Consider the following 21,502-nt stretch of genomic DNA (forward strand, 5'->3'; position numbering starts at 1 on the left):
GGAAAGATGTTCACAGTAGTCCTCAAGGGTTATGCTTTTAGTCATAAGGCTTCACTTAGAGGTTTTTCTTTTTCTTTCCAATTTAATTAGATCACACTGCCCGCTTAGGTTTTGAGCCAAAGGAGCACAGTTGCAGAGTAGGAATTTTGTTCGTGGCCTCCAACATTTCACTGCTTAAACAGGAGCTCCTGGTAAAATATTAGTACAATACTTCTAAAATTGCAGTCTGTGGCAGCTGAAGGCAAAATAGGTTATTTATTTTTGGACAGAGCAGGGAGGAGTAGTTTCATTCTGACACTCAAAGGCAGACTTTTTAAAACAAATGCAAGTGCACTGCCTAACTAATGTAATATGAAGTGACAGAGAAGAAAAGTGTTCGTAAGTGGTAGGTAAGGATGAACTATTTCATTACCTTTGTCCTGAGATTAATTGAAATAATTAATGCAAGGATAAGTTAAATAAACCTGTTCGGTTTTGGTCTTGGTTTTTGGGTTTGTTGTTTTTTTGGTTTTTTTTGTTTGTTTTTTTTTTTTTTTATTTTTATTTTTATTCTTAATACCAGCAGTCTGGTTTCTGGCAAAACATTTCTTAAATGTTGGCTCTATTTTCAGTGACTGTTGTGAATGCAAAGGTAGTTTGGGCTCTTCTGACTTTCACTGAAAAGCTGTCAAAATGATAGAATAAAAACACATTTTGCAAGTTGAAAGAAGTGCTGTAAGCACATGGCATACATAGTAACAAGGAGATTGGCTTTCAGAGTTTTCAGAAAATATGAAGCTGTTAGTAACAGGCACATAGGTATATAAAATAACATTATTTATAGAACTTCAATAGATCGTTGGCTTGACTGGGACTAAAAATGGTTTTATTCTCAAGGACTTTGCTGGCTTGTGAGTCTGAGTTGACTTTAAGGCTAAAACCAACAGTCTCATAAAATTGGCCAAAAGAATAGGCTATAGCCTTCTTGTGAAAAACAGCCTTCCAAGATGATAACATTTTACTAAACACTGTTCTACAGTATCCCAGAATTGTTCAGTCTCCAGGTCATTTCACAGGTAACTTAAGGGACATACAAATACAACTTCTAATTTTTTATGTGAGTGCCTTCAATACATTGCCTTTTTTTGCTTCAGTACTTCCATCCCAGATTCTTCTACCCCTAGTCTTCATTCCCTCTGCCAGATACTCAATACATTCAACTTGATGGTTTTAAGTTGGATGATTAGGGAAACTTATGGCAAGGCAGAAGATAATATATGCCACTAATTTTGTTTGTCCAGAGTCAAGTGCAGTGGTGCCTGGGTCTCTTGTGAAGCTCTGTAAAACTGCTGCAGTATGAGCAATATGGTAAACCTTTAAAAAGTTATTCTAGTTTGCCTTAAGTTACAGACAACATTTCTAACATCAGGAAAATGAATTTGTATTTGTAGTCCTTTTTAGTTCAGTGCCATAGAAATGTCTCGCTTCACTGTGTCAGCTTCTCTGGCCTGACCTACTGTGATGGAATTGGCATAGCTATTCTTTACAAGAAAAGTCCATATGTTTAAGCTGTAGAAACTTGTTTGTACGCTTCTGATCAAAGCTTTTCTGCTTAGTACTTCCTGACTAGCAAGTACAGTGATGGATGCAGGTGCTTAGTGGACTTAGTGACCCGTTTAGTCCTTTCTGATACCATGACACATGTTGAAGGCAGAAATTGAAGATGAAGGTCATTCCTTAATGGGAAGGAATGTAATTTCCTGTTGTAGGAAAGGTGATAGATTCTACCCTTACTATTCACTTAAGAAGCACGCAGAACACATGCAGTGATACGGCTGGAAAATAAAGATAGATTATATGAAGGAAGGTAGTTTTATTGCAATATTTTGTAAAAGTGAGTGGTTATATTGATCATATTTGTTTAGCGTTAAGGAAAACAGAAGACCTGAATGCTTGTGTCCACACTTAGGTATTACAGGTTCCACGTATGCTAAATTACAGGGGTTTTTGAGCTTTTCACCCAGAAAAGGGCACAACTGACAAATTCTAGTTGCTGTTGATCTTGCAATATGTTACTAAAACTATTTATGTTGATCATAGATTTCTATATTTACCACTGTGTACCTGATGGCTTGAATGTTTATGCCAACTTCTGTCTGTGCTATTTTGAAATGGATTTAATTTTTTGCTTTTTTTCAGCAAAATTGTAACACAAAAAATTTGTTTAATGTTTCTTTGTTTTATCACTAGTCTACCATCCTGTGCTTGGTAAACTACTACTTGCTGCTGTGTTCACAGTGGCTTACAGTGTTCTAGCCCCTGGTGCAAGTTACATACAAAACTTGCAGAATTTTGTTATCATTTGTTCTTTTGTGGTCCTTACCTATCTATCTAAAGCTTTGCACAACTTTTCACACAGTTATTTTCAATTAATTGCAAAGCTAGCTCAAGGCTTCTTAGTGGGCACAATTAAAAGTTGTAAAACATTTTTTCTTTACCTCATAAAAAAGGAAGAGGTGTGGAGGTCAATTACAAGATGCATTTGTTCCTATCCTTCAGTGGGTGCTGTCCCAGGCACCCAAACAGTTAATCCTCTGAAAAATTGTAGCTATGATAGCCTTCCACAGTTCTGGCTTGAGGAGAGCTTAAGTTGCCTGCTGTCTTAAATAACTGCCAATTTTGTGCCAGAGCGCGCAAGGTTGTCAGTCAAGCTAGGTAGATGGCTTTGGCTGTCCTGCTGAAATTCTGAGACAAAAAAGTATGCGTTTTTTAGACCTGACAGTTAAAAGAGGGAAGGTGGAAGGAGAAATAATTGTACTTGTCTCAACATCCTCAGCTTGATGGATCAAATGTGACCCATTTGGGGTAGAAACTTGTCTTTCCACCCTTCTGAAATGTCCAACATTCTCTAAATGTTTTGGAAAGACAGTGTCGTTTTTAATTGGTCTAAGGCTTGATAGTCTAAAGATTTCTTCCTGGGCAAGAAGGAAAGGTCCTGGAGCTGCCTCGCTGCCTGTCCCTTTGATCTAGAAGATGGCCACCTGACACTTGGCAAATGCCTCATCTTCCATCTATCTGCTAGTTTGGCTCTTGCTGAACCTTTTCATCATGGGGGTCTATTTTTGCCTTTGTTCATATGGGAGAAAGTACATTGAGGCAAACCAGACTCTGACAGGCAAGACTATATCTCTGGCAAGGAAAACGTTTTTTTTTTCCCCGCAGCTCCTTCTCATTGTCAAAATACAGCTTTATTCTGTATTGCTGTCATTTGCTACTGCTTGTTAATTATAAAACACCTGAGAAAAGAGTTGAGAGAAATGTTTGAGTGTACCATTTGGCCAATAGTGTTCTGTTCTAGAGTAAGACAGCCTTATGCCATGTGATATTGTCTTCTGTCAGAATAGTAGCTAGCCTTGACTTTTCCAGGTTCTTTCAGGTTTCAGTGCTGAGTCTTCTTAAAAAACCCAAACTTTCCTTTTGTAACACAAAGAAGGAAATACTTTCCCTTTCTTCCATCCTGCCATTCTAATTCTTACATCACCTTTTGACTACTTTTCTTGGATGACCTTAGTGTAGGGGACTTGTTCTTTTTATTTCTTAAGCTTCACTATCTCTAATTTGATCTTATGTTTAATTTTTCTGGCATTTGCTCATCTGTGGGTTTGTTAGGTTTAGATAGTTCTGGCTAACTGTGATTCGTGTTACATAGAAAACAGACATTTTTATATTTGCCATAGTTGTGTTATGAAAGGCTTGCAGATGAGGTTTGTTGAGTATCGGATACTGCTTGTGAAAATGAGTCCCATTTTCATTGGTTTGTTTTTATTATAATTTAACAAAGACAATCTTTTTTTCTTGTAGTATCTCCAACCTTTGCATTTGTACCTCGTGCAATGAATTTTGCAACCCTGATATGCTGAAGCTAGTCTCAAATTAGGATTTGCCAAAGATTTTTGTGATTACCAATGTTAATCAACTACTATCTTGGGATTTTTTTAGGTTTCATATTTAAAACTGATTCTGGTGTACTGACAGCTTATTAAGGGGGTTTTTTTCAGTTCTTTAAATTTGCTGGGATGAGCTGAGCTCTGAAGTTCAGAAGTACAGATAGCAACTTTCCTGATGGCCTGTTACAAAACCAAAGTTGAGTGAAGTCTTGTGTGCTTGTGTTCCTTGTATCAAATAACATTTATCATACCCATACCCATGCATGTCTTCTGAACTATAGATACTGCCACGCTTGTTCTGGAAATAGACCATTGTATGAAAATGGGTAAATTGCTGAAAATAAACAAGAAAGCCTGAGTACTGGATGAATAGACAGCAAACCACAATTCATTTAGCTTAAGATAGAAATAAATGAACGTAGAAAAAGGTGGAGAGAGAAAGAAGTCCTGATTAATGATACATTTGGCCTTAGAACTTAAAATATTTTACAGCTTTAGTTCTTTTCTTTTCTCTGTATGTTTGTGCTAGGAATAATTGTTAAATAAAGAATCCTGGGGTTTTATCTAGTCTACACTCATGAAAATGGTGTAACTGTTTAGTTTTGTTGTACTAGTCTCTTATTTTGCTGTTGTGTTGAATATGTGTTTCCTATGGGTGATATAATTCTATACATTTGTTTACACTGCAGTTGCAGAAATGCAGCAAATATAATTAGTTAAGATTGGGACTTGTACTACCTGGGCAATCTGTTGCCAATACCTAAGCTACCTTATTTTAAATTAGGTTAGGAATCAGTATACCTTCATTCATTGTAAGGTACTGTCTAGTGTGTGTGGTTAATTATGTTTCATAACTTGGGGGGGGGGGGGGGGGAGGCTGGAATCTCTGTATTGGGGATTTTTTTTTTTTTTTTTTTTTTTTAAGCTAAAATGCTGTATTATCCAAAGTATGGCATAGAACAAAGGTAACAGGAAAAATGACGAAAGTTGCATGCCTATATCTTGGCATATATATTTAAAATATAAATGTGATACTAATCCCATTAATATTTCACTGACAAGTGGCTTACAAATAAAAGTACAGTATTTATTTTTCCCCAAAGGTTCCTCCTGGTATTAAAAAATGTTTCTACTATCTTTGCTTGGGTTTCTATTTGAGAAAAATATTCTGAAGCTGGTAGTCACTTAAAAACTTCAGGGTAATACAATGTTGCTTATACTTTTGCAGCTTCTAAACATCTCTGAAGTACTCATAACTAAAATTTTTACAAGTGGAAAATGTCAACACTCACGCAGACTTCTGTATCTGTGTCAACAGTGTTGATATATATTATGCTTTAGGTTTTCTTTTACTAAAAATTAAGTCTTTGGGTTACAACAGGTTTATGTACATATCATCTGTATGTAGCAATATAGGAAGTGCTGAGTTCCAATGCTAGGAGATGCAGAAAGAAGTACTTGTTTCTTGACTAATGCTTTCTCATTTAATATGTTACATGGGAAAATAATAATGCTTTCTTCCCTCCTCTCCGGTTTTCTGTAGTGGACCAGATCTATCATCTCGCATCTCCTGCTTCTCCTCCAAATTACATGTATAATCCTATAAAAACATTGAAGACCAACACTATTGGGACATTAAACATGCTGGGTAAGTGGAAATTTTTTTCTTACTTAACTTGGTTAGACATAGTATAACCTGGACAGAGTTACTGGGGAGAGGGGAGGATGGAGCAGATGAGTTGTACATTTTTTAAAATTGTTTCTTTAAGAAAAATAAGGTGGGTTTTTTCCCCTCTTTGAAGACTTTTGTATTTTTCGTTTAGATATATCTGCAAATGAATTCTGACAACATGCAAGCTCGGCTGTCAAAGCACAAGAACTCATGCCTGTAACTTGGCTATTGAGTGTGCAGTAGTTATAGAAGTCATAGGAACAATTAAGAGCATGGGATTTTTATAGCAAAGTTGTGTCCATGACTGCACTTCTCACTGGTGACTGTGGAACATTCCCACGTTTCCCGTGAGTGACTGTTCCTTTCCACCACCAGAAACATTCAACTAGGTGGAACTGCGCTGGCTCTGTAAATCCCAAACATCAAGAGTACTGCACCCTCTTGTGCATGCCTTGGCTAGCAAATTCTGCAAGAAAGTTTAATGTCTAGCTTCATACTAGATAATTACAAGGCAACATTTTCAGCTTTGTCTATTGGTTTTGATGCTGGGAATGGGCCTATGAAAAGGTGGCCTCAAGCCTTCACTACTTTTTCCTCCCATCTTTGATCTATCTGGCATATGCTGCAGCTTGAACTCGGTGTCAGTGATCCTGTTGTTATGAAGCAAAAAAACTCCTGGGCATTAGCTCAGCTGAGTTTCTCATTTGAGTGATACTCTAGTGAGTACAATTCAGAGAATTGAGTGATTTAGAAGCTGTTGAGGTACCAGGCAGTTGTACGGCATAGGTGAGAGATTTCTTTGATTGGCCCTGCCAACGTGAAGGTCAGAAAGTCATTGAAATGGAGTGCAGAATAATCTGGAGTGATGGGTAGGATCATCCAGGTAGTTTAAAGGGGCATAATGAAGGGAAAATGATTGTTTTTGTCCTATAACATTATTCTGTATCAGTTTCTTTATGTAGCTTATCTTTTTTGGTAATCATAATATAGGGTGTTGTTTCAAGATCCCGATTTCATAACTGGGTTGGTTTATGCTTCCTTGGCCTTTATTTAGAGTGTAATATATTTTCTTGAATCTTGGTTCAGTGTAACTTTAAGTCCCAGAAGTAAACACATCACATGTGGGTGCTGCTCTGCTGTTTCCCAGGTTTTCTAGCTTGGGAGTGGGAGCTATGGATGTGATTCACAGCTAGATTTATCTAGTGAGAGAAATTGAATTCTCTTTAAAAACATGTAAAACAGGATCATACTAAAGCAGTTAACTGAAAGATTCTTGCACTTGCTCTAATTATGTTCTTTCGCTGTTGCTTAAAATTTAGGGTTGGCTAAACGTGTTGGAGCACGGCTGCTGCTGGCCTCTACATCAGAGGTATATGGAGGTAAGACAGATAAAACAGTGTTCAGAGCTCTTGAGACATGACTGTGTAAAAGGGTATTTACAAACCTTTTGTCAGATGATAGAACGATAGATTTTCATGACTGTCTTAGCTTGATTTCTTTATCAGATGTACTTCTCACAGTTTAGAATGTGGGCACTAGTACTTGCTTTGAATCTCTAGTCAGAGTGGTAAAAGGAGGCTTGGACTGTTGTCTGTAACTTTCCTATGTCTTAGTTTATGTCTCTTTTTCCAAAGGCTTGCAGGGGAATTTTGACTGTTGAACTCTAATTAAAATCCAGATGCCATAAGGAAAACATGGGAAGAAAGATAATTTCAGTAATAAATCTGCATCTCTTTTCCCTGTCACTTATGGGTTGTATTGTTACGCACCAGGGCGATTGCTAAATTGTAAGAGACAAGGACATAACCTCCAAGCTAAGAAAATAGTGATTGTGCATGCAGGCTCTTGTGGTGTCTCTTAAAATGTAATATGCAGCAATAGTGCCATATCTCTCCATCTTCCTTTTACTGTTACTAAGAAGTGAAGTAGTGAGAGAATGACTGATAGAACTGCTAGCTGGATGCAGTGAGACTCTTTAATACTTCCTTGGGGTGTGTAACAGATTGTGTGCCTGCTAGAGAAACTTCTTGCTGTTGTGAACTCTTGCCTAATTGGTAATAGCAGTGTTGCAAGATTAATGGAGATAATGTAGGCACAGTCACCTGCTGAACACTAGTAGTTATGAGAGTCTAGGCTTTAAAGAACAAACAAGCAAACAAAAAATACTCATCTGTGTAACAAGATACAAAATTTTGTGAGGAAAAAATGAGGAAGGACAAAGAATGTACCTCAAGGAGTACACTTTTGGTGGAATAACTTCAGTCAAGAAGATTCAAAGCAAATATCCAAGCAAGAGATCACCAAGATGACTGGCCAAATAAGTGGCTTGAGCCTGTGCAGGATTCCTGCTGCCTCCCTTGCCTTTGATAATCTGTGGTAAGGCTCCACAGAGAAAAATGGTAGCCCCAAGGACTCTTCTGTAATTGAGCAAACTCCCTTCTGGAACAGGGGACCAACAGGCAAAAAAGTCCCCAAGTTTTGGAGCCTCACTGCTCTGCTGCAATCTGCCTGCTGAAGTGGAAAACTTGGGACTCCTGTTATCAGGCTTTATTGCATCAGTAAATCCAATGTAGCAAGGAGAGTCTACTCACATTATACTCTGACTAAACAGGCAAAGTAATTTTGCTGAAAAATAAAGGACAGAAGGTCAGAAAATATGTTAGCTGTTTCCACAGGATTTCTCAAAGCAGTGTTGTACAGAGAGTTTCCAAGTGCTTCGTAGGGCTGCCTCTGCCAGAAAGGAGACAAACTGCAGTGGCCTTCCAGATCACAGCACCTTCTGGGGCCTTTTTAAGAATGCTACAGGCTTTTATAGTCATGTGAAACATCTCTTCATTTACCATTGCTCTGTGGCTCTTGTATGACAGGAATTCATCTGTAATCATGTCTGAGCAGCATAAAAACTGGAAGGGTTAATTGGAACTGATCATCAAAATTGTTTCAAAAATTAGCCTGGAACCCTTGAAAGTTTTGTCGTAATGTATGGAAACTTCAAACCCAGTAAGAAGTATACCCAGCACAGATAGCAAAGTGGGGAAATGTAACAAAGTGATTGTATTGTTTCAAGCGTATAAAGTGCACACACACAGAGATTCCTAGGAGATTTTTGGTTGGTTGGGGTTTTTTTGTAATCAAGAACTTCTGTACTGCATCAAACCAAAGGACTGTCTAACCTGATTGTCTGTGCCCAGTGATAGCTAGTAAAAATGCTTAGGATAAAACAAAAGAAACATAGCAAGTGCATTGTGGTACATTGCTCTACTCTTTCTTCTTTAGGAAATGCAGAACTTCTCCATTTTTCTTTCCTTGTTTCTTATTTTATAAAACTTGAAGATGCTTTACTTTCCTTTTTTTCTTCCAGTAAAAAGTGCTGCCTACGTAACCTATAATATTTCCTCTGAATTACATTAGATAAGAGTCATATCTGTGCCCTTGAAATAGTCTGTCTTTGCAGAGAACAGTTGAATTTAACCCACTGTTAGCACAGTCTTTTAGGGGAAAGCAGATGACGGCTGTTGTTTGCCTGCACTCAGTTATCTTACTAATCTCACATCTTCTGTAACTGTCATTTTCATGGTTCCAGTGAATATGCTTCTAAGGAATGGCGTTGAAACTTAATATTTTTAAATGCATAGTTCAGAGAGAAGCTGTTGAATTGTATAACACCAATGATCTACTGAAAGATTCATTATATATAGTCACTTTTTTGATAGAAGATTTTTTTTTCCCCCCCCCATAGATCCTGAAGTTCACCCTCAAAATGAGGATTACTGGGGCCATGTGAATCCAATAGGTCCAAGAGCCTGCTATGATGAAGGAAAGCGGGTTGCAGAGACCATGTGCTATGCATACATGAAGCAGGTATTAAACTTGTACCAGATTCAGTGGATTTTCTGTAATTAATGAAGGCCAAATGTATGGCAAAACTGGAACATGTGTATTTAGGGGTAGGAGGGCAAAAGGGAATGTTTTGAGTAGGAGTGCTCGTACTGTAGCTGCAAAATCTGTTTTCTGTAATGCAGAAGTTTTATTGGTCCCATCTGTTGTGTTTTTTCAGATGAGCAATGTTCTTCAAGAAAATGTGCTTTAGTCTTCTTAATAGACATAATGTGTCTTTCAGTATCGTAAATAGTTTTTAAACAAATTAAACTGAGGTGACATTACTAATTTGGGAACCAGATAAGAGTTGTTTTAAGTTGGTCCTGTGCTGAGAAGTGCTTTGCTGAATAGGGCCATTACTGATAAATGTGGAATGTTTAATGAGCATAACTGAAATCAGAATATACGGGTAAAAATGAGGAAGTTATATAATGAGTACCTACATAGGAGCAACGTATTTTAAATCACTTTAGAAATGTCTTAAAATTATGTAGGTATAAATATAGATCTTAACGGAAGATGCGAATACTTAGCTTTGTAGTGCACTTTTTCAGACAAATACAGTAACATGAGGATAAAATGCCATTTAAAATATGTTTGTGAAATAATACATGCCAGTTTCCTTGGGTTTCATAATCAACAAGTAGAAACTTATCATTAACTTACCCAGCATCGACTCTTTACCTGTATGTGAATCTTATTTAATTGCTGTTCATCTAGTCTCTGGGAGACTTCAATTAGAAAATGTGGCACACTAAAGAAATCATATCACTGTTACTTGGTGTTTGGAGCCTTAATATACAAAGGTATAAATCAAATGTAGTATATTCTGTAGAATTTTAAACCTTTAAATGATAAAATACAAAGTGCTTTTAAAAACCTTGAAAACAGAATTAAACTTAAGTGGTAAGACTTCAGGAATGGTATTTTAGTACAGAGGTTGTAGTAATTTTCTCTCATCTCTTCAGCCAGACAGAGAAGGCAGAGGTTCATGTCTCCTTTGTTCTCTTTTAAATCATTTAAGGTCCAACATGGTGGTACTGCTCTTGTTCAGGATGATGTCTTCTATACTTCACTGTAGCAAGATATTCCTCATGGGTCTGGAAATCGGTTCGCAGTTGAATATTGTAGTTCTTACGAGAAATTCTTGTGCTGTAGGGTATTGAATTTTTTGCAAGTTTGTGATACACACTGCAGTATTCTTTTAGAAGGGCAAGACTGTAGGTCATTTTGAAAACCGTGGGCTGTATCTTAAAGCCACAGGATGAGTCATGGTACTATCCCATAAATTTTATGCAGGATTTACAAAGGATAGTAAAGGTACGTAAGGTGGAACAGCAATGCACACATACAGTAAGTGAAAACTCATGATGCAAATGAGCTCTCTGTCCTAGGGGCAGCTCTATGAGATATTTCTTGTACTTTATCATGGGTTAGCGAAGTCTGCCCAAGCTTGTCCCACATTCACATATATTCTGAAACACTGTTGAGCTGTTTTGGTTTGGTTTTTTGTTTGGTTTTTTTCAGAGTTTAGATGATACGCTGTTATTATTGGAGGAAACATTATCTTTTGCTAGTGGAAAGGTCTGACTTCTACTATGCAAATAAGTATTCTGCTTTTAGGAGGGTTTTCAGATAGGAGTGACCTAGCCCAGAACAATTGGATTTAGAGGATTTCAGGCTAAAATATTTCCAGAATCTTCTCAGCTTCAATAAAAAGAAGAAAGAAGCGAACTTATTTCTGAATTTTTTTGTCATTTCTTCCAAAGATTTCCATCATCATGCACATTGTTAGGTACCTTAAATACCTAATCATGTTTCCGAAAAATATAAAATAAAAATTAACTTCTACATTATACTTCCAGACAAGCTGTTTGAATCAGAACAGTTCTTGAATCTAGTCAAAGACGACTTCTATTCACAGTTGTCAGAGTTCCTCAGTAGCTCATCCTGACCAAGATCTTTTTGGTGCACTCTTTTCTGCTGGCAACATTGTTTTGTTCACTTATTTTGACCCTATGAATTAAGCATTTCTTGATTTTTATCTCCACTTTACAACTGCTGTCTTTAAACAAGCCCAGCAGTACTTCCTTATCAAAGAGTCCAAGGGCGGTAGTAGCGTTCAGTAATATATAAGCATCTGCTTGAAAGGAGAGGTGGGGGGTGAAACATTTGCTGGAGAAATGCAGGGCTCACAAATTCAAAGCACGTACACAAGTTCATCTCATCCCCGTGAGGCACTTGAGTGTGTGGTTTGAGAGGATATTTGCTATAGGCTTCTGGGAGCAGCTCTTCCTCCATAAATTCATGTGGGAGCGTAGGTCAGCCATGCTCCGTAGTGTGAGTGGAAGTACCTACTTCTGGAACTTTTCTCAAGCCGCAGGAAGTCTTAGTTCCGTGGCCTGTTCATCTGGGAACTCATTTGCATCCTGTGATTCAGACTTCTTCAGAATTCCCTTCTCTTCATCTTTTTCGCTGGGCTTGCTAGCACTCCCTCCTGGAAAGCCTTTTTCAGTTCACTCAATTGCCTTAACAAGATGTGAAGCATAGCTTTGAAACTCTCTTATAATAACAGCTTGTCGATCTGTTTGCTTTCTCCATTCTGTACTCTTATCTTTGTTACTATTCTGCCTATCCTTCCCTGTCCTTCTGAAGTGCTTTTTTGCATAAACTTCATATACAGGTTTGTGACTTGCTATAGATGTGATATGATTGTACAGCTAGTAATTTTTCTCCTCCACAGAACTTCTGTTTTACTAGATAAGGTAATACAACCATTTTCCAAAATGAACAGCATTTTCCAAATGCAAGTAAGGTCTTCCTGGACATATATAGTTGGAGAAAACATACAGGTGCGGGGGCGAATAAAGAGGTGGAAGGGGAGTTTCAGCACGTAGTACTGCAACGTGAATTTTGTGCTTTGTTCAGGAGTTGCCATTCAGTATGCATTTAACTTTTTAAAAAAATTGCAGCTGGAATTATGGAGCTACCTGGAAATCCAAATATTCATGTATTCTCCAACTCTGGTTTAATTTAAATACTAGTCAGAACCTGACACTGCCTTCATGGCAGGGATCTGGTATGTTTGCATAGGCATGTCATAAGTACAAATACACAGCATTTTAAATGCTTAGCCTATTAAGGGTGCTTTGTGAACTAGATTTAACTTCTGCTTTTACACTGTTGATCTGTAAGGAAATTCTCCAGAGCTGAAGCAGCACTTCAGTTCACCATGGAATGTTGCGGGGAAATGTTTCATCTCCTTCCACTTTCTTCATCCTTTTTTTCATACCAACTGCAAGCTTCAGTGGTAGCAAATGGGCTTAGTTGTACATGATGTGATGTGATAGTTTTGAAATTGCCTTAGAATAGCTTAGATCTTCCAATTCAGAATTCCACTGGATGCCTTTCTAAGCATATAGGAGTGAATTGAGTTATCGTAACCAAATATTAAGTGTAACTTTCAGACGAGTGTTATGCTCTGCATTATAGAGTGTTCTATAACCACGACTGTGAAGACTCGAGGTGCCAAAAATAATAGGTAACAAAAGAAAGGAAAGACATGTTAGAGGTGAAGTTTATTATATTAATGTGAGAGAATAACACATACAAACTGACGTTGAAATTTGTTAAATATAGAAGTGCATTGCAGTTGCAACACGAGGGTGATTTTTCTGGTTTATATTGAGTTGTAATTTCCCCCTAATCTTTAATTCACAAATTGAGTTGGTTTCAGTAATCATAAAAAGCCTTGATGTAAAATGTAGGGGTAATGAAAACCGTTGATTGAATTGCAACTGAAAAGGCATTGGATAGTGAATAACCAGGTAGTTACTGAGTAAACAGAAAACAAATAGCTATGTTGAATTAAAGCAGTTTGCTTTAATGTCTTTTGGGAGTTCCCGTATTCTCTAATTATTGCTTGTTGTTTTCTTTCCTTGATATTCAGTATAGATTATTTTTAAGCATGCAGCATTCATTTTGGTGTTGTCACATGAAGTTTGCTAGCAATTTGCTTAAGAAAAGATGCAGAATTGATGTATTTTGTGGAAGAATGGAATTGAGTTGTTTGTGGTTCTGACAGCACAGGGGGAGAAGCAGCAGCATTGCATTTCCTCAGGGCCATAGTCAAAAGCCCAGACAACAGTCCTTTAATGACACAGATGGTGGTTACTGTTGGATGTGTGCCAGGCCAAAGCTAAATTGGAGTGATGAGACGTATCATGGATCCTTTTAGCTTTTCGAAGCCATGCAGAGGAGTTTCACGTCCAGGAATATTAGTGAGGCGAAGGTTGGAGAGGGGAGTCTGTAAGATGCTACAGGCAGTCAGCCACCTTGGGCGCTGCCCGTAAGGTCAAGTTGAGATGCTGCAGCCCCTCTCACTGCTGACTGAGAGGGCATTGACACCCCTGAAGCGCAGGTGTCAGCACCACAACTAGTGTCCCATCTGAGTTGTTATATACCAAGTCAGTGAAATTCAGAAAGAAAATTAAAAAATCATCCACAATTCATTTCCTCTGCAAAGTCTGAGAGGTCACACAGTCACAGTTATATTAGCCTTCTCAATAAATGTGGCAGTTCCATTGAAAATTTCAAGTACTGTTTGCTGTTCGTCACTTTTATCTTCTTGATTAACTGGCTCCACTTCCAAAGAGGAAGCAGTGCTGCTTTCAACCATTGTAACTGCATGGTTCACAAATAGGCTTTTACACTTTGGAAAAGAGAAACCACAGATAAATATGTTTCCCCATAGTTCAATAAAGTTAAGTCCTGCAAACTGTAATAATTTAGAGATTAAATAATGCTAAGCTTTTGAAACTGGCTTGTTCCAGTTACCCTCATACAGTCCTTCTGATAGTCCTGCCATTTTCTAAAACTTTCATTTCTCTGCCCTATTGGATTAATGGATCTGCACATTTTCTAGTGAGTTGTTAGAGCTGTCCATAATAATTTTTTTTTTGCCATGTAGGAACTCTGCACATGAACCAAACATTGTGTTTGGTCCTATACAAATGCAGAAGTGGCATATAGTTTTCCAAAGCTATCTGTTGCTTACATTCAGTTGGAGGAAGTGAGGTGCAAAGGGGAGGAGAGCACTGAAGTAACTGAGGCAGTGTTATAAAAATGCAACCTGTTGTTTCACTGGGTCATTAGTAATAGGACCCCCTCTGTAAGTGGAGAGTTTATTAAGTATCTATTTCTAAATCGTATGGTTTTATCTGAGTTGTTAGAACTTCCTAATACAAACATAGTGTGGATATGATAGGAGGCACTTCTTTCTCTCAGTGGAGCAATGCTTTTTCCAAATTATATGAAAATAAAGCAGGAAAAAACTGTCAGGTCTTCTGGCCTGTATTCAGACACAATGGTTTTGCTAATGCTCTAATATCTTTACTGTTTCTACATGCTCTGTGCTGTTAACAATTGCAAAATAACCTTGTACCATAGACAAGGTTAGAAGACTGTATTGCAATGATTATCAAAGCCGTGGACTAAACAAATGCAGGCAGTTTCCTAAGAAAAGTCTGAATACTTTCCGTAGTCTCTGTGCTCTATTTTTTTGTTCTTTTATTTTCTTTCCTTGCTGTGCTGTAAGAAATGCCACCTTCTGATTTCCCTCAGGTAATTGGAGAACTTCTTTGGTTTTGATATTGCTGCACTGTTGCGTAAATTGAATTTTGAAGTCATCAAGACTTCAGACTTTTTTTGGAGGTTGATTCACTTCAGTAAGTTCAGTCAGTGTTTGCATAAGAATATATCCATAGCAGCATGCACCTTTTGATGCAAGGTGTGTTTTGCTTCTGATGTTCTTTTCAATTTGATATACCTCTTATTTTTGGCTATAAGATGCATCCTCCTCACACAGCCACCAGTGCTCTAAAAGCACTGGTGAAGCATTTTCTTTCCCTTGTAACTGTCATTGTTACACTAATTCATGAGTATAACTCTGAACTCTCTGTTATGCAGATGACTAAAATTAAATTGTTTGGAGTATATGTTGTTGTTTGTTTGCATGTATCCCTGACCCTTACTGGAAACTGATACCGCTCTCATTCACTGGTTATTAGTGCACTGGTTGTATTATCTGCTGCCTTATGCTCAGAAGCCATGTTGTACAGTAAAATAGTTAAAAGCCCTGTCTGAAGGGAGTATCCTAGTAATTCAGGTATAGATGCACTTAAGTGGGTACATGTCCCTTCCCAATGGCAATGTCTCCTGTCAAAGTGTTGGTGGAACAGGCCGGTGGCTGTTTGCACTGGCCTTGTAGAGTACGTACAAGAGGTATGCAAGCTGGGGCAAGTGCTAGAAATAGGACATACTTTTAGGAGGGAGGTATAAATAATGGTATGAAGAGACCTCGAAGAGAAGTTGCAGCTTCTCTAGTCTGGGAAGTGCTGAACTAGAAGCATGGTAACGTTTCAGCCATAAGATGAGACTATTGGAGGTATGCCTTGGTTGTGTTCAGGGACCTGCGTTATGCCGAAAGTAGAGTCAGATGATTGTGATTGTGCTTCCTAGCTTGTTTAGGGGCTTTACTGTTCATGAAATTCAGATCTCAGCATCACTATTTTTGCAAAACGGTTTTAAAAAGCTGTTAGTAACCAGGAGTTAATCTCATTTTGCTAATACAGTAGCCAGTGCGTACATATCAAATACCTTGGACCAAGCCTCAGTGTAGAGTATTGTAGCTTAAACACGTCACAGATGGATCTTGGTGAATTCTGTGCTAGTAATTCCGCTGTGATTACAATTCAGGGCTTTGGGAACAAAATTTTGAGAGTTAGTTAATGATCTCTGAAATACATGGGAAAGAATATGAATCAGTAAGAAAGTGACTAATAAAGCAAGCAATGCAGGCAATAATCTTAATAATTTTAGCTGAAACATTGATAAACACTTGTATCAGGTCACAGTGATATCCATGCAACTGTCTGGGTTTTCCTTGGCAGATTTTTTTAATCCAGTTTTCTGCTGGAGAGCAGACAATTGCAGCTTTCCCTTTCCTGATTTTGTATGCAGGAAGGTCTAATTCATGCTTGCTGTTCAGATATATCCACAGACTTCACAAAGAAGGAAGTGTTAATTAGTAAGAGAAGCTTGCCTGATATCCTTACGAATTACAGCCACAGCATATGTTCAAGCTGTTTCAGTTAAAAGAACCTCTTGACATTTGAGTTGTATTCTGTATTGATCTATTTTCTGAGACAGTCAAAACAAGGAGATATGTTTTCTTAAAAGGCTTATAAAATTAAAATATGTCCTTTTAAATTAAGGTGGTGTTATAGCATCCTTGATATCTTGATACTTTCTGGAGCAGAGATCTCTAGAACTAAGTGGCAAAGACTCATGCTGAAGACCATGGACAAGTTTGTTTTGCAGGGGAGACTGGGTAACTAATGCTACGTTTTGACTGACAGCCATAGAATAAGCTGAGTATTTCTTCAGAGGAGGTATCTCTGTAAGCCATAACAATCTTCCTTGCATCTTTCCTGTCTTCCCTCTCCACCTGTACGGGCATGCTCTGTGAACATGGTAAATAACAGAGTAAGCTAAAGTGTTTTTATAGCCCACAATGCTGCATTTTATTAGCTTGCTCCCAGGCTCTTTTTTGGATTGCTCAAGGAACTTTCTCTCTGATTAATCTGCTATAGGAAGGCATAGTCTTAAACCATGAGGAAAGAAGCCAGTTGACCACGATTGATCTCAGGGTCAAGGATTAGTCTCAAGCTCTCTTTTGTTTAGCAGTGTAAATGTGGGCCAAAGAAGTTCTTCTCTGTTCTCTAGGATATAATAAAATATTGTACGTGACTTACTGCCACAAATCTGGGGAATTAATTGGCTTTGCTAGTGGGAATATGGTGGAGGTAGTCATAATTAACATGTTGTTGATATTCAGAGTAACAGGACATAGGTAAGAGTGTACCATAAGTGTTCATAGGCAGTTAATATAAAAAGTAGAGTTATCAACATGCAAAAAAGATCACTTCAAAGGAGACGTCCATGAAATGGTGAAAGGAAACTTAGGACAATTTTTAAGTTAGTGGCTCCAAAATCTCTTTGTCTGTGGAAGAGTTTCTTTTAAGAAGATAGATCCCAGTTTTACAGGCACAAATGATTTTTTCAAAGCAGTAGGCTGCAGAGAAAAGCTTTGCTAGATGACGCTATAAATAAAAAGTTACTCATTTTAAAAGACAACATTACAGTGAGGGGAGGGAAATAAATAGAAGGGAAAAGAAATACTGGATTCACTGTGGCTATGAGTAAGTGCCTATAGAGAATGTGTTGCTTTTCTTTTCTAGATCCCTTGCTAGTTTCCAACCAATACTGGAAAACAAGGCTGCTGCTGTAGCTTGTGCAGTACAAGAGAGGCTCTTTGGTCAGCATTGTTTAATGAGTTATTTTTATCTTGAGTACTGGCTTCCAAGTGCCTCATTTTCTGTACTTGTTATTAATGGCAATATCTGGAAAGCCCAAATGAAATACAATCCCCCCCGAAGGAGTCAGTGTCCTTTTGAAGGTAGAGTGCTGGGCAAAACGAAAGAACGAGCAATGCTATCAGAGTATGTATTTTCAGAAACAATGAAGGCATTGGGAATGGCTCTGCAATATGCTGCTGGAAGTATGTTTGACATGTTACACTGCCATGCTTTTTTAGCTAGTAGGAAATAAAGAATATGTTCCCAGCTGATGTGTTTTGCATGGGAAGGGGCTTCTACTCTTTCCAGGGTCTCTCAGCAGGGCCAAGTGGATGTTGTGAGGTTATTTTTTTGGCTCTGTTGTGGATGTAAGCTTGTTATGTGACGAAGACCCAAAACTGTAGCTTTTCCTATGGCACAGCAGTTACCTCCCTGGTTACTGTTAGTTTACAGTTTAGTTGCAAATATAACCAACGTTTGATCATGGCAAGTGAAACCTTACCTGCGGTTAAACAGAACTGGATGTTGTTGTTTTCCATACCAGGAAGTGTTGGGCTTTACCTATAGAACTTGATGTTTCCCATTTCTCAACACCAAGTAATAGCTAAAGTGTTAAATGTACCTTTTGCCTCTCTCACTCTGTCATCTGTAAAAAGCTAATGCTATTGCTTTCACAAAACTTTGAGGATTCATCTTTTTATGAATCACTTAGAGACCCAAGAGAGAAGATCAGATTTTCCTACAAGTTTCTCTTGTACATGAAGCTACACTTATTTCCAATAAAAATGTGTTTCCAGGTCTCTCCTGAGTGAAGTGTGTGAGCTGCAGCCTTCAGCCACAGATGTGCCAACAACACATACCTTCCACATGCTTGTCTTCCAAGAAAATGGCCAGCATTGGTTTAAGCCTTAGTAAAAGGCATTGAAAATACAAGATGTTCTGTGTATCCTCTGAAGGAATAACTGAATGTTTGCAACTCCAGAACGTTGTGGTTGTGACTTCAGTTGCTTCAGTTGAATCAGCAGCACAAAGTTTGCTTCACGTGGAAAGTGTTTCCTGTGACTGATACAAGGATGGCTTTTTCTGGGCGAGGGGAGGACCAGGGAGTATGAGGAGGATGCACAGGCCTGGGCTGACATCTTCCTCCCTGCCTTGTGGCTATCACTCTCACATGGTAGCATCTATCTGTTTACAGCATACCACACTGCTCTGAACTCATCAGGAGCCAAAGGCCAAACATCTTTCTTGTAGGCTTTATCATGAACTGTGGCTTGTCCAGATGAGTAAGTGTCAATAACCAGAAAATACCTAGAGAGAGATTACTTCAGTCTGCAGTCTCCCAGTGTTAAAATGTTTTGTCCTGACAATTTCCAATTTCACATTTTGCTTTGAAGATTTGCAAAATATCCTGCAGAAAGGACTTCTGGGAATGATAGAAATGTTTCTTGGAAAAAACTAAGCCTAATAAGTTGCTGGGAGCTAAGAAACATTGTGGCTGTTACAAAGCCACTTTATAGCATTCATAAAGCTACTTATGTGAAGTGTTCAACTTTTCTAATATTTGGAAATGCTACCTTGGTACTGTATCTGGTGATTGTGAGGCTTCACTTAACATGCAAAAAATGAAGGTAAGTCCCAGGTGAAATAAGTTGTTGCTGGAAACCTTAAAGTTTTTGTTGGAAGAAAATGCAAGTGCTGAAATCATCAGCTGTTCTAGCACTGATTCTGAATTTGCATTACAACTGAGAGCTATTACCTTGCTGTATGTACTACAGTTTCCAGTAGTGTTGAGGAGAGGTTAGAAGTATTTCATGGTGAGAAAACAATGCTTGTCAAAGCTGTAAGAGGGATTCTTAAGAAAGCTTTTGGACAAGGGAGAGTTAATTTGCACTTTTAGGAAGAAAGACACTCTTATTAAGGTAGTAACAATTCTTTTTGCTTTGCCTACAGGAAGGAGTTGAAGTGAGGGTTGCCAGAATATTCAATACCTTTGGTCCTCGAATGCATATGAATGATGGTAGAGTTGTCAGTAATTTTATCCTACAAGCTCTCCAGGGAGAACCACTAACAGTAAGTAATGACCTATCAGTGTTGTGAAGAACCGTTTGTCTCTATGCCCTCTCCTCATGTGCTATGAAAGAGGATGGATTTTAGAAAATACTGAGGTTTCTTCCCCAACACTAAAAATCTAGTCTTTCAGTATATCAGGTGCAAAAGTATAGAACTATATACCCAAAGATGTGCTCTGTGGATGGTATCAGTGTTCCTTTCCCAGAGAGAAACAAGGCTGCCAGTTGCTATCTGAGAAAGTATTTTATTCATCCTGAACTTGAATCTCTGTCTGTTACAACTCTTCTATGGGGACATGGCGTTGACACGGCTTACAGAATCATGTTTTGGTACTTATTGCTGTTGAGGAACTTTCTCTGAACCATTTTGAGAAGTTAGGCATCTAAATGTCTTTTTGCAAGCTTGGAGATCAGCCTAAATTTTCCATGTATAACGTAACATTAAAGGCCTTCAGGCTACGTCACATATTAGTAAGTAAAGCCATCCAGGACTTCTTTTTGTTACCATTGACAAACTGGTTGGCATGACCCACATCTATACAGCTAAATTTTCCTGCTGAAATAAGTTGCCCCGACCAGACTGTTTGCTGTGAATGGTCCTTGGCTCTTGATAATGCTTAAGCAATGTCACAACATGGTGTGGGAGAGCAAGAGCTGGCACAGGCCAATACTCTGCCAAAGGTGCTGTTGGTAATTTAGCAATACAGACAGTGCCTCACCTGTACCCAACATTACCGCTCTGCGGGGAGGAACTGTCTGACTTTGAAAATTACTGAATATGAGAAAAGAACTAAGGGGTGAGTTGTTTAGCTGACCAGGTCAAATAAAATGAATTATCAGCAATAAGCAGTAGTTGAGACCAAAAAAATGTTTCACCCTTGCATCATCACAGAATTTGGCTGACAGGAATACCAAGTGTTGACCTCTTTAGAAACTGAATGTATTCAATCTCTTCAGTCAAAGTAGTTTTTCAAATGGAGTAAATAATCTCTTGAGGAAACAATGTCTTTAATTTGAAGAAATTATAGCATATGACCATTGTTGTTTTGTATTATCGTAAAGGAAGGGTTTATTAAGAGAAATTGGGAGGTATTGAGAGAAACCAGGAGGAAGAAACTACATTGTGTTTTCCAGCCACTGCCTGCACATAGGAAAGGTAGCCACACGGATGACTTTGCAGAAATCATGCACAAATGCCTTTGTTCTGTAAAACTTATCCCACAAGCGAAATGAAAACAAGCAGGATGCTCTATATACATACATAAAATCTGCTTCCTGATTGCTTTGGGAGTCCATCAGGCTGTCAGTGTGCTCTCCTGGTGCATTCCTTTCAGAATCAGTTACTGGGTAAACTCTTAAACCACTGATCTTACCCAATGCCTACTGAAATGTGAACTCTTCTCGTTCCAAATTGGCCTCAGAGAGCAGCAGGCTTACCAAGTGACACATGACAGCATGTATACCAATTGTATTGTCTTTCCTGTCCCCTGGGAAAACAAACATGCTTTCTATTCTGCCCTTCCAAAAAGCTTTTCCGTC

At 38.3% G+C, this 21,502-nt stretch overlaps 1 protein-coding gene across 5 annotated transcripts in view; it reads left to right on the top strand.

Annotated features, from left to right (window-relative positions):
• Positions 1–21,502, top strand: part of UXS1 (UDP-glucuronate decarboxylase 1) — a 62,477-nt gene that overhangs the window by 31,937 nt on the left and 9,038 nt on the right. For all 5 annotated transcript variants that reach the window (XM_029998879.2, XM_029998876.2, XM_029998880.1 and 2 more), the window contains 4 exons: positions 5,470–5,574; positions 6,918–6,977; positions 9,338–9,459; positions 19,845–19,964. In XM_029998879.2, coding sequence (XP_029854739.1) covers positions 5,470–5,574; positions 6,918–6,977; positions 9,338–9,459; positions 19,845–19,964 — 407 coding nt within the window. The remainder of the gene's footprint in view (positions 1–5,469; positions 5,575–6,917; positions 6,978–9,337; positions 9,460–19,844; positions 19,965–21,502) is intronic.

The sequence above is a fragment of the Aquila chrysaetos genome, chromosome 23 (assembly GCF_900496995.4).
Source record: "Aquila chrysaetos chrysaetos chromosome 23, bAquChr1.4, whole genome shotgun sequence".
In the NCBI taxonomy this organism is placed as follows: domain Eukaryota; kingdom Metazoa; phylum Chordata; class Aves; order Accipitriformes; family Accipitridae; genus Aquila; species Aquila chrysaetos.